We start from the raw sequence: 13,439 nt of genomic DNA, 5'->3' as shown, positions 1-13,439 counted from the left end.
TGCTGATGATGGAGAAGAAACAACAACCAACTCCTATATCAAGGCGACGGTTCAAGACCGACTCCGGCTAATATGCGACAGACTCTCCTTGCAGCAGCAGAGAGACGGGAGAGAGAATAGGGAAAGAAACTGTGCAAAAGGATCGGATTACGATGTTTGTTCCTGCTCCATGAACCGTCCACCCGCACTCTCCTTCTACTTGCCCGGGATTTTGTTTTTTCCTTTTTCTTCTGGTCCCTTTTTTTCTCTCCCCCAGGGTCCCTTCGCTTGTGTTATATACTTAAAGGGGTTTGTCAAAGATGAGAAATGTGACGTTGTTGCTGATCGACAAGGGCTCCAGTTACCGACAAAGAAACACACAAAAGAGTCTGAAAGGAGAAGACGGGCAAAGAAGAAGAAAAAAAGATGACGATGAAGTAAACAGACAAGTTTAATCATATTAGCTCAGCTTTGTGCAATCTCAGCAGCAACATCATCATCATCCTGCTGCTGCTGCTACTACTACTACTACTCGTTACTCAAAGGGGGATGCTGGTGATCATCACTCAAGCACAGCCGTGGATTACAATCAGCAGGCCTCGGCTTGATGAGGACGTTGTATGTCATCGGGATCGTGCCTTTTCTTTTTTCTGATGTGTAACGGCGCTAAAAGATGAAGTTAACGCAATTCACTCATAATCAAGTCTAATCCACTCGGCTGTACTGCCGTGTTGTTTCATTTGACGTCAGCCTTGAGGCGGGTGGAAGCCATGAAACAAGTTAATCCTTTCTGTTTGTCTCTTTATTTATCATTACAGGTGTTGATGCCGGACACGGCCCTGGCTCCCGGTTCTCCGTCGCCGTTGGCTCAAGCCATCAGCCGATTTGATTGCGATATCGTCATGACTGCCGCTAATCGCGGAGCTTTCAACGACGCCGAAGGCATCGAGCGCGTCCAGAAATTGGCCGTCGTCGATCACTTGAACATTCTCGTTTTGATTGAGCAAAAGTCAGTCATTCCATTGATTATGCCATTGATTGAATTGATGTTTTATCTCCCCCCACTCCCATAGGTATTACGCCCTGGCAGCTGTGGCTGCCCTAATGGCACACCTGGAAAACAATTTGAATATCATGTTTGCTCCTGGGACGCTGAGGATCTACTACAGCGGGACGGATAAGACGGCCATCATTGGTAAAAGCCTAAACTTGTCACTCTATCCTCTTATAAATCCTCTAGCGCCACTAACGCCACTCAGTTGATTACCATATATTTTCCTCCTTGAGAGCTTTGACTCTCTTTACATTTATTTGCATCGACCCAAAGAAAAGCCGAGGGATTTTCCGCTCCTTCTTGGACTACTTTCTCCCCTACCATCCCTTACCAGACTTATACTATACTGCGCTCACTTTTCTAATTTCATAACAGCATCAACCAAATTTTGAATCTTGCGTCACAGAGACAAATAGGGCGGGCGGAAAGAGAGAGAGAGAGATAAGTCTCAAAGTTTGATCATCTAGGCGTCGACTAGGAGAGACGTAAAAGATGAAAGCTTTTCCTAGTAGCAGTAGCTGCAACTAACCAAAACTACACACACACACAGTACATTGATTTCAAACTTTTTTCTTCTTCCGCTGGAAAATGAATGCCTGCCGTGGGCGATAGGGGGGGGGGGGGAGGGTGCGAGGATTGTGGGAGTTTGTGTGCCGTTTGAAGAAGGACGTGATTCGCGTTCGTAAGAAGAGTAGTAGTTGGAGGAGAAACTAGTACAGTATATAGCGCACAACGCCAGTCAAGAAAATCCAGATTGGTGTGAAGAAAAGAAAGAGGAGCAAGCGGAAACGTCCGGGAACCAAGTCGCTTGCAAATCTTGTCGACTCGTAATCGAATTCCCGACAACCGGGCACTTGTGATCCGCGCCTCACCGACCCACCGGCTTCTTCTTTTCTTTTGATTTTTAGTCCACCATTTTTTCCAGTCCAATGTCGACGACGCAGTGAAAATCTTATGAGCTCCTTTTTTTTTTAGGAGGAAGGGATTTCAGTTCAGGATCTGGATCACATCTGAAAAGACTCGGTGTTGGACGCTTTGGCGTCATGTAATCGAATCAGTTGTTGCCTCCATCCTTTCACTCTCTCTGTCGCCTTTTAACATTTTTTTTTTCCACTTTTTTCTTATTCACGAGCCATGGCCGAGAGTCGAGTTTCTGCCTGACACTCGCACCGCTCACGTCAGCGCGATAGCGACGTGTAGGCGTGCGGGATTGACTCGCAATTGTGAATTCTGATCCCGTTTTTTTTTTCTCCCTTACACTCCCCATTTTTCTTTGACATCCAGGCAGTCGGCAAACGAGCCATTAGTAGACTAAAATGCGAACAACACAAATGATTATGTAATGGCATGGAATGGGGGGAGGAAAAAACAAGATACTAGAACAGAGAACTTAACGCCTCGTTCTTTTTATTTGTTTATGTACATCCCGGGTGGGTCCAGCCGCCCTAGAAGAAAAAGGAAATTTCTTTTTTTAACTTTCCCCTGTCGGTTGGTTATTGTTTCGTTTTTCTTTTTCATCCGCCCGTGCCTTTGATAATAACCGACAGCCTGACGTAGCCAAGTGCTAACAGCCAAGTGTAGCAGCAGCGGCCCAGGCCGGGCCGGGCTGCTCCTTCCGTTTCTTGTCTTCAACTTTTGTATCCGACTCGATGCGCTCACATCCGGATGAGTTTGGGTAAACTCCGACAGGGTCTAACTGCTGGTGCGTCACTACCATACAATTCGGCGGGGGGGTGTTATCTTAATGGTTAACAGCACAGTAGCTCGATTCGCTTGAGCCTATAGTTTGCACTCGCTGTACCAGACAAGAGTTTAGATTAGGGCTGGAATCAATTTTCATCATCGCGTGCCAAAGTACAAAGTTCACTTGCCCTAATACTGAAGACGGGAATCGAGTTTGATGTCCATTTTTGCCGCGGAATTAGCTAGCTGAGCCTTTCAATCGCTAGACACACCGTTGTTGAGAGTGCGGCCGCCATTGTTTTCTCTGGGTTGCACCCACACACTCGGCGACTTTAGCACCAAAACTGAACTGTGAATTGAATTGCCAAAGTTTCTCTCGTTTTAACTATTATTGATGTTTGGAGGAGCCCCGAGTTGTGCCGAGTTGTCCAGGCTCAGCCCAAGTTGCAATCGTCTTTTACCGCGAGTGGAGTGTGTAGACGCTGATGATGAAACAACCCCCTCCCCTAACGGAACTTGAACGGCAGAGACTACAACTATAGTTGTCTAAGCGCATTATCAAGGTCCAGTAGATTCTATAGCCCTGGGAAATGGGACTACGGTTACGTGGTTCCTTCACCAGATAGATATCTATCCCCAGCCGTTCGGGTATTATTGGACAACTAATTGCCCCCCTCCCTTTCCTTTCTTGACAGGACACGGACGGCAAATGGCACTAACAATCAGGGATTTGTACTGTACATTATGGGTTGTCCTGGCCGGATCCGTAGACGGACGTTAATAACTTGAACTGCCGAGTAACGACACAGAAATTGGATTCATTTTAGACTGTAGTTTCCGAAGCGGTTGCGGTCGCTAGGATCACCATAGAGAACTATCAAAAAAGGGAAGCGAAAAAAAAACAACAAATCTGAACAGCGCGCACAAAGTTGGTTCACTTGACAACACGATCCAGCTTGGGCGAAAGAAAGAGGAGGAAAACAAATGCGGTAGTCTAATGAAACAATGGAAACTTTTCATCATGGGAGCCGGAGCCCCGGCTTCCAGTCCCTGTCAACTACTTGCTTATTCCAACTGAGCTGAACAACATTGTCTTGTGTTTGCTATACATATTTCGTGTCGCGTGACTGAGCAAAATGGCATTTCTTTGTTTATGTGTTTTCTGCTTTTGACTTTTTGTTTTTAGTTTTCACAACTCTTTTGATGTGGTTGTTTATCTTTTGTATGTTGGTCTGTGTGTGTCACCTCCCGCGTGTGTTCTCGTTTTAGATTCGGAAACGGCCAACCGTCTGGAAGTGGTGAACAGTTTGAATCCAACGGGCGGGCCGTCTCTACTTTCGGCGTTGAATTCGTGCCAAACGGCGGCTGGTAAGCGGCTACTCCGCTCAAATTTACTGGAACCCATGACGGATGTGGAGGCCATCCGTCTACGTCTGGATGCCGTCGAGGAGCTTGCGTCACGTCCTACCGACCTCCATCAACCCATCAAGGTACGAAAACATAGTCACCAACTTACCAACCATTAAAAACAAACAGATAAAAGAGAAAAGATTAACAGGGCCGGGTAGCAGGGGAAGGGGGGGGGGGGGGTGGTGGGCGTAAAGCATTGCGTGCGTCAGCTTACCGATTGGATTCCTGGGGCCGGCCATCCTCGATTCCTCTTGTCTCTATTCTCACCCAAAAACAAATCGAATTATTACCAGCCACCAGACAGATTCACCGACTGTTAGAGCCGCGGCCGGCGGCCTAACCGACAGAATGGGGAATTGAGTGAAAGGCGGGCGCGGGATGAACGACGAGAAATAGATTGGTTCCATAGTCCCGGCGTCCGGGATTGGCTTCTCTCTTTTCTTCATTGGCTCTTCCAGACCCGAAATGGAAACTTTCCTTTTCTGCCCCATGTTAGATATATATATATATTAAGAATTACAAGATATATATGTGAGGAGGTCTAAGCTCCTTTGTCACGCGCTAAGCTGATGAGATTCCAATTAATTGTTTCCCTTTTTTTTCTTTCTTTCTTTCTCTTTATCTCTTACCTTCTGGTTATTATCTTTTCCTTTTTCTTCTTGCCTTTTTCTCTATTATTATTATTCTCTCGGATTCAATTATTTTCCTCATTGATTCGGACCCGAAAAGGCTACGTGAGATTTGATTATTATAATTTTTATTTTTGTTTTGTTGTAGGAGATTCTGTCCCGTTTCGTCGATGTTGAACGAGCCGTCAACCAGTGCGTCGTCATGCCCAAGAATCCTAGTCCGTCGTTCGTCGAGCAAAGGATCAACGCCGTCGTGGCCCTCAAGCACATCCTCTCTCTTGTGTCGCCACTTGGATCCGCCCTGGCTAAAGCCAACAGCCCATTGATTGTCGCCTTGGCCAAAGTAACAACCGCTCCGATTTATTTCCGTAGCCCACGAACAAAGTTTGTTTTTCAATTTTAAAAAGGAACGGGAATATTTTTGGATAAAATATTGTCCTTGTTGTAGTGGCCGTTGGTCCGTGAAGAGGATCAATTCTATTACACTTCCATCACCGGGGAATCCAATATAAAAGTTTATAGGTATAGGGGGGGAAGGTAACGGTGTGACGGGGCGAAAGAGAGTTGTAGTCCCTCGGGAGCTCGACACGGGCTAGTTGTCCCGTTGATTGATTTCATCCTATATATGTGGGGTGTGTGTGTGTACCTGTTCCGAAACTTTACTGTCTACAGGGCGTGTGGGTGTGGCTGGTTACGCGTAAAAGACTCGCCAAGCGCAAAATAAGAAAAGAAGTCAAAGGTGGAACGTCGGTTGCCAAGAGACGACTCCGCCACTACTCGACCTTAAGAGTAGTCTGACAATAACACGGCAAATCACTTTTCAAATTTGGAAGAGAGTCTGGTTAGGAAGAAACTTTTTCTCTTTCGCCCATAAAGGACGGACCCCGTAACCTTTTCTTTTTCGTTCATTTTTTGGCGTCCACATCTGCCTCATGTTCTTATTAGTGTCGCAATCTCCGGACCATTTCTTATTCACTATGTGGAATTCGAAAGTAAAAGTTCATCATTCCCCCCCCCCTTTTTTTACGATGGGGAAATATTCACTTTTCCAAAATCGTATAGCCATGAAAAATCACCGAAAGTTGAAATTCCTTTTTCCCTTTTTTGTTCCCCGCCGGAAGCAATTCCTTTTCAGTCCATCGGGTCGTATTATTATTTCCTATTGCCAAGCGTTTGTTCGTCAAATGCTTGAAATTCCATTATTGATCCGAGTAGTAGTCGGCAGGCGTCCTGCACAACAGATGAAATCATGAAATCCTTGTGCCTTGTGCGCGCGTATTCCTCCTTCGCAATTTCACTCGGGCCATATTACATTGAAAGGAGAAAGATAAGAGCATCAAGTCAGAACTGAATGGAGAGACATGTCCAAGTTGATTCTAAGGAGCTTTCACCCTCCCCCATCTACCAGAGTTCTATGTGCAGTCCCGTCACCCAGCCCTTTCCGTGATGATGGAACCTTGTATGTTGTAGGACATTGCATTATCTAGTCGACTGTCCGGACAATGCGGATTTCACCAAATGAAACTCTGGGGATTTCATTTCCCCCTTTTTTTTCCAAAGGCTTCCATTTTTGAGTTCGTCCTTTTGTCGTTGTTTGACTTGTTGGTTGTCTGCAAGTGCGGAGATCTTCCATGCTTTGATTTATTTTTCTCCTTTCTTTTTTTCTGCAATAATAAGGAGCTGGCCAGCATTGATGATGAGGCGCTGCTGTCGTGCATTCAGGACGTGTTGGACGAGCGAGTGAAACCTGTCAAAGGCAAAATAGGGATGCAACGCCAGCGATTCCGCAGCGTCAAAACTGGCGTCGATCTCATGCTGGATGTTTGTCGGCGGACTCACAGCGATCTCGAAACAGAGATGGAAGGCAAGTGCAAGTTTCATCCAACGCGCGCACACTGAATAATCAAACGGTGTGTTAAATCTTAAATGATTCATATAGTTCACGGGAACTTGAAAGTGAATACCAACTAAATTTTCAATTCTCGGTAAAAGCCGGGAGTCGATTACAATCCGGAAGAGCTGCTCGACTGCCACCATTTCTCTCTTGTCGTGTGTACATACGTGAGCAACTTTTGTTTTCATCCTGTTGCCGTTTGCAGAGTACGTGGAGGAGCTGTCACAAAAGTACCAAATGCCGCTGACTTTGGCCAACACGGCGCAGCGCGGCTATCACTTGCAACAGACGCTGGGCCAGCCGAGGAAGAAAGGAGAAACCAACTACCAACCTCCGCCACCTCCGCAACTGCCGCCCGTCTTTGTCTGCGTAAGTTTTCACTTGATTTTTCTATTATTTGCTCAATCAAATGCCGCCCAGCACACAGCGGGGTAGTCGGATGAAAGAGCAAAAGGGCAAAACAAAATGTGTTGGTGGGAGCTGCTGCTGTAGAAAAGCGGGGACTTTTCGGTCGTTGTTGGGCGTAGTGAAGCGCTAAAAAGTTTTGACGACTCTCCGACGGATTAACTGCCGCCGGTTGTTCGCGTTTCTCCCAGCACTCGTTCGTTTCGAACCTTATGTTTGTCATTTTACGTCTACCACACGGTGGGAATGGGCCATTGGACCGACGGCATGATTAATAACTCGGTTTGAAAGTTATTTTTTTTCTTTCAAGTCGATGGGCCTGCAGATAACTTGGCAAAGAGTGTCGTAAACGGACCTGTTCCCTCGGCAATTCCATTTCCATCACTTCTCCAGAGTCTTATCTTTTTTACCACCTTTTTCGTCCATATTTTTCCCTCTTGATGGTTTATTTCCCTATTTTACAGATGAAGAAGCAAGGCAATATCATCGCCTTCACGACGCAGCATCTCCTGGTGTCTAACGAACGCATCAAATCTGTCGAGAAGGACATTGAGAAGATCACCAACGTGTAAGAGACACTTGACGATTTGCAACGGCCATCAGCGACGACACGATGGATCTCACCACGCCCCCACGCCCATTTGTCTTTTGGAACGTGGGTGGTGGTCGTCCCAGTGATAAAGATCCCGCGAGTCGTCCATGGCGACGTGACCGGAACATTTGGTCACTTTGATGTCCACCTTCTCGTCTCTTGATGTTTATGCGTGCCACTTAAATGATGATGTTGTTGGATGATGTTGCAGGGTCATCGAGGATCTCCTGTCCAAGACGCGGAGCGACATTGGATCCCTGTACAAACTGCGTGAAATCGTTTGCCAACTGGACGTGATTGTTTCGTTCGCTCAAGTCAGTTCCGCCGGCGGATTCTGTCGTCCCACATTCAGCAATGAGCTCGTCATCCGTTCCGGTCGCCATCCGATCCTGGATCACTTTTCTCCTAGCGCCCTCGTCTCCAACGACACGGTCAGTCGGCGTCAGCCTCTCTTGTCCAATTTCGTGACACGTTGCCATAGACATAAATAATAATCGGCGCACCACTTTGCTTCTTCCAATTGGGTTTACTCCTCCTCCATCCTCTCATCCTTCCCCCCCCCCCACCCTCCTACGGACTGTATACAGGAAATGACGGTGGAATCCAATTTCCATGTCATCACCGGAGCTAATATGAGTGGCAAAAGCACCTACATCCGCCAAGTGATGCTACTGCAAATAATGGCCCAGGTTCGTTCGCTATATACATTTGCATAATAATTAGACGTGTACAATACGATATATAGCCTGCCGGCCTCCTTCAGAGAAACAAAAAAGTCAATTTTTCCTTGTTGTTTTTTCCCTCTTTTCCAGGATATAAATAGATTGTCTGTCTGTTATGTTTTTTTCAACAGGCATAGTTAAAATTGTAAAGCTAACATTGGCTCCGGGGAAGTTGTTTTTGGCAACGGATCTATCAGTTAATGAGCTGCCTCATTTTTTATTCCTGCCTTTTTTTCCCCTGAAGCAGCCGCATGCGTATGTCATAATGGGAGAGCGGGAGGTTCAAATTTGTGTCGGTCAAATTCCCAGGCACATAATCCATCTTTTTCCTTTCGTTTTCCTTTCGTTTTCCTTTCGTTTTCCTTTCGTTTGATTGGATCCGTCCCGGGGTGAAAAATGCATCAACCAGAAATCGATCGATCGATTCGAGTAATAACTTATTTCTTTCTTTCTTTTTAATATATTTTTCGTCGTGACTTGAACCAACACACGGCGACCGTTATGAAGCAACGCAATACTTAAAAAAAAGAAAAAAAATGGGCGAGTTATTGCCATAGCAATCGTTGAGCGAGCGAGCGCTGGTGGGCCCGGCTGCCCAGGTGCGGTAAAGTAACACACGGCAACAACAACATGCATAATTGATTGAAGAGAAAGAAAGCCAAACAGAATCACAAGTTGCATAGACTACGGTTAGTTTATATGCCGGGAACGTGAGTGGGAGTCGCCGAGAGACTATTACGAAATGCGAAACAAAAGTCAAAAAGTAGGAGCCCGAGATGAATATAATATACATGGTGGTTGGAAGGGAGGGGGGGGGGGGTCTGTGGTTTGTGTGTGTGTGGATTGTCCTGTTGATGATGAGCTCTCGGTTTTGTGTTAAACTTTATCCTCCCGACGACCCCACCGCCATATATCCTTGGAGCTCTCTTAACATTTTCTATATCTCTTGTTCTCTCTCTCTCTCTCCCCCCGCGTTTTAGATTGGTTGTTTTGTTCCGGCCAGCAGCGCTTCATTCCGGATTGCTGATCAAATGTTCTCCCGGCTCGGCACTCACGACCGTTTGGAAAACAACGCCTCCTCCTTCTCTCTCGAGGTAAAGCAGCGATAGATAAATAGATAGATAAGATAGATATAAAAATAAAACACAAGGCTCATACTACATGAACGCAGAACACACAAACCTCTCAAGAGAATCATCTCGGTTTGTTTGTTTGTTTTTCTTTTCTTTCTTTCCTTATTGTCTGTGCGTTCGTTCTTATCTCACCACTCTTTTGATATGATTACGTTCCCTTTATTTTTGTCAGTTCCCTTCTCCCTCGGCTTTATCTTTATTTATTTTTCTTCTTCTTCTCTTTTTATTATTTGGATTGTTTCGCTTATGCTTATTTCCCAAGGAATCCTCAATGTCGAGAAAAACGGGAAAGAGAAGGAGAGACACAGAGAACTTTCTTCTTCTTTGTCTGACGATCATCAATTTGATTGACGTGACGCGTTGTCTGTCCCAGAAAGAAAGAAAGGAAAAAAAGGAAAAAAAAAAACTCCGCTAACATTCCTGGGTTGAGACTATGGAAGTCATAGGGAGGAGGAGATGAACTTCGTGCCCGGAATATGAGGCGAAGACCCTCCCCCTCTTTTGTTTTATCCTTTTTTCTCTTGCAACTTTCATTTCTCTTATTCTCGACCCTCAAACTCTTATTTTATTACACCCAAGCAGAGGAAAAAAGTCCTAGAAAACAAGCCCAGGGTGTTTGGCTTCTTGTGTACTAGTACACCCCCCAAACAGTACAGTCAGTGTGTGTGTGTGTGTTGGTTTGCGTCTTGTATTTACGCCGACATATTGATCTCGATCTCATTTCGCTTACGTGGTCGGCTAGAGAGAGAAAGAGAGAGATAGACACGAACGCGCCAGTTTCACCGGCTGTGTTATATGGTCGGTCCCCAATGGGCGGAAACTATAGGAGCCGGGCTAGAAAGGGAAACCGTTGGGCTCTAATTTTATGTTGAGACAGGCTCGTTTTTTCTTCTTCATCTCCATCAATAAAGTTGCTTCCACTTTGGATTGAACATTATGCACAAAACCCCGTGGAAATGGGGGCTGGAAAACAAATGAGGAGCTTTGGGGCCAGCAAATCGACTCGAGCAAAAGAAATGAGAGTTTACTTCGCACGGCTATCATCCCGACGCCTTATTTTTGGGGCTTGCACGTCGCCTACATCTGCGCACAGCCAATGATGAATTATAGATTTATTTATATTTCCTTTTTTAACATTCTTTTTAAAGAACGTTGGTAGCATCAAGCTCTTGCCCAGCTGTCTTCTTTCCTCGACAGTCGCACTGTGTGTACACACCATAACTCCCTTCCTTTTTCAATTGGATTCTTCGCAAAAAGTTTTTATCATTTCCTTCCATTTTTCGTTTTTTTTTTTTATTGCCCGATCCTTTTTGTCCGGTTTTCACGATAAGGCCCGTTACTGCACAATAGTTTACTGTTGTGCAGTAGTAGTAGTAGTAGTAATAATAATAGTAGTAGCAGCTCCCGGAATCGGTTATTCCGGCATGATGCCTTAACTCTTTCTCGAGCTCTTTTCTCGAGCTGTCACCAAAGTCTCTTTTGTTCCTCATCTTTTTTCTTCTTCTTCTTTTCTTCAGGACTGTTATCGTTCGAAAAACTTGTAGACCGAACGTCAGTTTCCCATGAGTCGGGACTCTGTACCCGAGTGGCTTGGCCTTTGATATGCGGCGGTGGTGGTGGGCGACTTGTGCCGCCGTTTTCTTTTTTTTTTTTCTCCAAAACAACAACTTGGGTTTCAATAGATTGATACTCTCCACGTGCACGCGTACTACAAGACTTTCCTCTCACGACCAACTTCTACAGACGACTCGCCCCCCTACTTGCCTCTTTTGACTTTTTTGATCCGATTCGATGGAGCGGATAGAGCGGAGCCTGAGTGTGTTTGGGGGATTCATTCAACAGCCGCAAAAAGTTTGGATGACATTAAGAAAGAAAAACCCCAAATCGACGACGACAAACTCCAGCACCGCGGGATCTCACCCGTGATGATTGCAATTAGATAACTTGAAAGAAATACCGGACCGTCGGTTTCTATCCTTTTCGATCGTGGTACTAATGAACATGGGTGGAAAGTTTTTTCAAACGATCTTGATGAGACCGTAAGAAGCCATTCGCTCCGTAATGAAGAGGAAGCGGTCGCTGCAGATGACGCTCTCATCCATCTGAAATGTGTAATGCGTGTTGTTGCCCGGCCACCGTCTTTTTATTTTTTAAATTTTTTAAATCTTTCTCTCAAAGAGAATCTGTTATGTAAACGATGCAAGGAGGAAACAACCAACGAAGCTTTTTAAAAAAATAAATGCAAACAGGAAAATCTCTGCGATGCTCAATTCTCTGCTGTGCGTCGGAGGCCAGGCCTCTATGTAATTTCACGTTTTCGTGCAGTGTAGTCAGTCGAAGAGGGAGGAATCTAATCATTATTCTCTCTCTTTTGGTAATTGCACCGGCTTGACGTTGTAAGTAATGTCCCTGGGCTGATAATGTTTCTGACACGACAGATGACGGAGATGAATTATATTGTCCGCAACGCCGGGCCCGGATCTTTGGTCATCATCGACGAGTTGTGCAACGAGACGGCCGCCGATCAAGGCAGTGCCATCTGTTGGAGCATTTGCGAGGCCCTGATGATGACCGAAGCTTGGGTCATGATTGCAACACACACGCCACTCATCACCAAATTGCAGGATCTCTACTTTAACGTTACAAAGTCTGTGCTCATCTCGTTACCTCGTTCTTGTCTTTTGTTTATTCAATTTGGAAATTGTTTCTTTTCTATTTTCCCTTTTATTTCAATTTCCCTTGCGGGGAATCCTAATTATTCGCCGCGGTCCCTGCTCTCCCACCCGCAACTCGTCCGATCGCGTGTATCAATGAAAACTGGCGGATTGCAGTTACCACATGGAAGTCCTAGAAGAAGAGCGCGAAGATGGGCGATCTAAGCTGAATTACACTCATGTCATCCGACCTGGCGTCACGCAATTGGAGAATTACGGTCCGTTTCCTCTGACAATAATCCACTTTTCTGTCTCAATATTATTGCTCTTTTCTTTTGTACGGACCAACCCCCTCCCCCTTAAGAAAAAAAAATAACCGCATCCAACCTCTTCCGGGGCCCATTTATTCTAGTTTGATATGACTAGACTATGCTCTTGCCCCCCTTTTACTGCTATAAACCTCACCAGTACGTTACTCCGCGCGACCCTCTTCCGGCGATTCATCATGTCTTATTGTTGCATCCAGGCATGAAATTGGCTTGCATGGTCGCGTTCCCGCCCGAAATCTTGACCAGAGCCAAGGAGCTGATCCCAATTCTTTCTGCCAATTTGAAGGTATACACAATACAATTTGCGTGCGTCCAAAGAGAGAAGAAAGAGAGACGGATGACGGTTATTGTTGTTTAGTCGTTGGTAGCTCAGCTGGAAACTATTATTTACAGTATATATATATATATATCCCACCCATTTTTGTGTGATCGATTTCTATCCGTGGACTTAGCGGGACTAATTGCCAATTTTCTACGTGTATTCTTTGTCCTCCACCAGCCGCTGCCGAAGACGACCTTTGACTTCAAGATGAACAAGCTCAACTATGCCCTGCACAAGAAGCTGGTGGATATCGGGCGCCGGATGGATTCTCTGCCCGACCAGACCTTCCTAATGGAGATGCAGCGTGTTCGCCAGGCTTACACGGACGAGCTCAACAAGATCATGGAAGAGCACGAAGCCGAGACCAGCGCAAACTGATGGAAAGTCTCCGTCTCCGTTGATGTCAACTTTGTCATTTCATTCGTTGTGCGCTGCACCAGACAGTTCACGTTTAAATTATTTTCAACTCCACGCCAATTCCCTCGTTCCTCGCTCCGTTTCTTATTAAAACTGTAACACGCGCCACCCAGAAATTGAATCTTTTATTATTCTGTTGACTTGTAAAACATTTCCCGGCTTTTCAAAAAATGTTTGACATTTTTCGAAAGTTTTAATATATAATGTAATCCAGAG

At 45.5% G+C, this 13,439-nt stretch overlaps 1 protein-coding gene across 5 annotated transcripts in view; it reads left to right on the top strand.

Annotated features, from left to right (window-relative positions):
* LOC124310884 (mutS protein homolog 4-like) overlaps positions 1–13,439 on the top strand; it is a 23,274-nt gene extending 9,835 nt beyond the window's left edge. For 4 of the 5 annotated variants that reach the window (XM_046775002.1, XM_046775003.1, XM_046775004.1 and 1 more), the window contains 14 exons: positions 798–988; positions 1,053–1,174; positions 3,986–4,206; positions 4,904–5,098; positions 6,433–6,619; positions 6,855–7,018; positions 7,519–7,622; positions 7,858–8,077; positions 8,234–8,335; positions 9,349–9,462; positions 11,940–12,148; positions 12,333–12,433; positions 12,682–12,770; positions 12,984–13,439. In XM_046775002.1, coding sequence (XP_046630958.1) covers positions 798–988; positions 1,053–1,174; positions 3,986–4,206; positions 4,904–5,098; positions 6,433–6,619; positions 6,855–7,018; positions 7,519–7,622; positions 7,858–8,077; positions 8,234–8,335; positions 9,349–9,462; positions 11,940–12,148; positions 12,333–12,433; positions 12,682–12,770; positions 12,984–13,184 — 2,220 coding nt within the window. In that variant the 3' untranslated portion in view covers positions 13,185–13,439. The remainder of the gene's footprint in view (positions 1–797; positions 989–1,052; positions 1,175–3,985; positions 4,207–4,903; positions 5,099–6,432; positions 6,620–6,854; positions 7,019–7,518; positions 7,623–7,857; positions 8,078–8,233; positions 8,336–9,348; positions 9,463–11,939; positions 12,149–12,332; positions 12,434–12,681; positions 12,771–12,983) is intronic. The other variant, XM_046775007.1, reaches the window with a different exon arrangement.

Source organism: Daphnia pulicaria, chromosome 8, assembly GCF_021234035.1.
Source record: "Daphnia pulicaria isolate SC F1-1A chromosome 8, SC_F0-13Bv2, whole genome shotgun sequence".
NCBI lineage: Eukaryota > Metazoa > Arthropoda > Branchiopoda > Diplostraca > Daphniidae > Daphnia > Daphnia pulicaria.
This window is presented reverse-complemented; position numbering and strand designations above follow the sequence as displayed.